Source organism: Penaeus monodon, chromosome 7 (genome assembly GCF_015228065.2).
Source record: "Penaeus monodon isolate SGIC_2016 chromosome 7, NSTDA_Pmon_1, whole genome shotgun sequence".
Classification (NCBI taxonomy): Eukaryota; Metazoa; Arthropoda; class Malacostraca; order Decapoda; family Penaeidae; genus Penaeus; species Penaeus monodon.
This window is the reverse complement of record NC_051392.1, coordinates 37,162,916-37,165,415: the sequence shown is the minus strand read 5'-3', so window position 1 is coordinate 37,165,415 and position 2,500 is coordinate 37,162,916. Positions and strand designations below refer to the sequence as shown.

At 31.0% G+C, this 2,500-nt stretch overlaps 1 protein-coding gene across 1 annotated transcript in view; it reads left to right on the top strand.

Annotated features, from left to right (window-relative positions):
• Positions 1–2,500, top strand: part of LOC119575240 (chitotriosidase-1-like) — an 11,834-nt gene that overhangs the window by 5,113 nt on the left and 4,221 nt on the right. The window contains exons 7-8 of the mRNA XM_037922743.1: positions 1,789–2,004; positions 2,262–2,463. Of these exons, the coding sequence (XP_037778671.1) occupies positions 1,789–2,004; positions 2,262–2,463 (418 nt within the window). The remainder of the gene's footprint in view (positions 1–1,788; positions 2,005–2,261; positions 2,464–2,500) is intronic.

The window sequence follows — 2,500 nt, the reverse complement described above, 5'->3', positions numbered from 1 at the left end:
TTCAGCCTCTGTCATAGATATTAGGGTTTTGTGGATACATTTTTTCTGTATATACATATAATGGGCATGAGATATGTATAGATGATTATTTTGCCTCAAACAAGATATATTTTTGGTGATATATTTATAGCTGCCAATGGTTCATTGCTAGTTTGTAGTGGAATGACTATGAAACAGTGAAGATTATATTAATATAATAATTTATGATGATAGTATTAATGATGATGATGATAATGATAATAGTAATAATAATAATAATAATAGTAATAATAATAATAATGACAAGAAAAACAAAAATAACAATAATAATAATAAATTATAATGATAATAATATCAAAATTAATGATAATAATAATAATAATAATGATAATAACAATAAAAACAAAAACAAAAATTTAAATAATAGAAAAGGTATGAATGAGAATGAATATCTTCACAGTACAAGAGATGTATATAACTGGTTTTGAATATATCTTTGTCTGAAATGTGTGTTTCTGACGAAGATGTATTCACATCTCTTGAATTGTGAAAATATTCATTCTTATTCATACATTTTCTACATTTGCTGCAATGAATATGGTTCATTAATAACAATAATAGTACTGATCATGATTATGATGTGGATGATGATGATGATAAAAAAAAAAAATAATAATAATAATAATAAATAATAAGAGTAATATTATAATGAAAATAACAACAATGATAATGATAATAATAATAATAATGATGATGATGATGATAATGCAGTGTGATCTATGATAATTGTTTTAAAAACAATGTTGTGGCTTTAAGGAGATGGAGTAGTGAATTGCAAGACTTTTTTCAAGGTATGTGTATTTATGTTAGTAGTTGTATTCCTTTACATTCTTACTTATATTTCCTCCGATTTTTTAATGGCAGCATGTCACAGAATCAAATGTGATACTAATGAAAGAAATGTGCAATAAACAACGCAGTAGTAATGCTAACTGTAGAAGTTGTAATTTCAAATGTATTATAATAGTTATGGTAATAGTAATAGGAATAGATATAATAATAGAAATGTAAATTTTGCTAATAATTTTAGTAAGTGATAATAACCAGACTGTATGAATCCAAATTACTTGTACAGAATTCCATTTTGAGGAACTTTCCAAGTCAAATATACTTGACTGTTGGAAGACATTTTTATTATATTGAAAACAGACCAGGTGAAACTATTAACCCACTGGTTATGGATGGCATGACATAATACCATGACCACTGTAATTTTAACTTATCAAATTGTTTACACAGAGGTGGCTTCACAAGTGCTTAGTCAAGAAAGTGGCAGTTATTAGTCCTACCTACTTGTCTCTTTACCCTTTTCCTTAATTTTCACAAAAGAAATCTTAAATCTTTTATTGTTATTAGTAATTTAACGACAAATGATCATATTGACAGTCATACAAACAGCATATTAATAGCAGTATTAATAGCATAAAAATCATATAAATTCCACAAATTCAAGGAATGGGGAAATCAGGCATTGTCACTAGGGCTTGCTAATTGACTCCTTGGCGGCTGAACATTTGTAAAGCCTTTTGCGTGCAACAAAATCCACAAAAAAAAGGTGTTGTGAGCAGTACATCTACCTGCTGCTGATGCATTAAGTCAATAATTCAATATTTTTTAGTAACATGAAAAGGGCAAAGTTTTCTTCACCACTCCTTAAAATATGGTAGATGGAAGTGCAAATGAATAAGCAGAAAGGTTTGTAGGTTATTCCTCCCATGATATAAATATAATTACATCTGCTCTTTTCAGATATGTAGATTTTGTGTCCATTATGGGCTATGACTACCACATGTATAAGACTTACTTACCCTTCACTGGTCACAACGCTCCCCTGGCAGAGCGGCATGATGAGATTGGATACTTCTCCACACTGAATATTGAGTGGGCAACCCAATATTGGTTGCAAAAAGGAATGCCTAAAGAAAAGTTGATGGTTGGTATACCTACTTATGGACGCACATGGAGGTGAGGAATTTTTTTTTTTTTTTTAGGTTCATTGAGAGAGAGAGAGAGCAAGGATATGCCAGTATTTTTTTTTTCATGTCAGATCTAAAAAGGTCTCAAAAAGGTAGTGATAAAATATCTAAAATACACAATTATGGATAATCTTACTTTGAGGAACATAAAGTGATTGTATGACAAAAATGAGCTTTCTGAATACTCCTTTTGAAGCATTAATACTTTTTAAAGAGGTGAAAAGGGGTTCAACTTTCTGTTGACAGGCTGCTGAGCAGCGCATGGCATAATGTTGGAGCTCCAGCAGTTGGGACTGGAATGTTGGGAGGATCTCTCACTTACACAGAAGCATGCATCTTTGTGAAAGAGGGAGCAACATCATATTTTGATGGGGAGAGTAAAGTGCCCTATGCTGCCAGAGGAACTGATTGGGTTTCATATGAAAATCCTGCAAGCATCAAAGCCAAGGTGAGGTGTGGTCCTTCTGGCTGTATTCAGTGTCAGA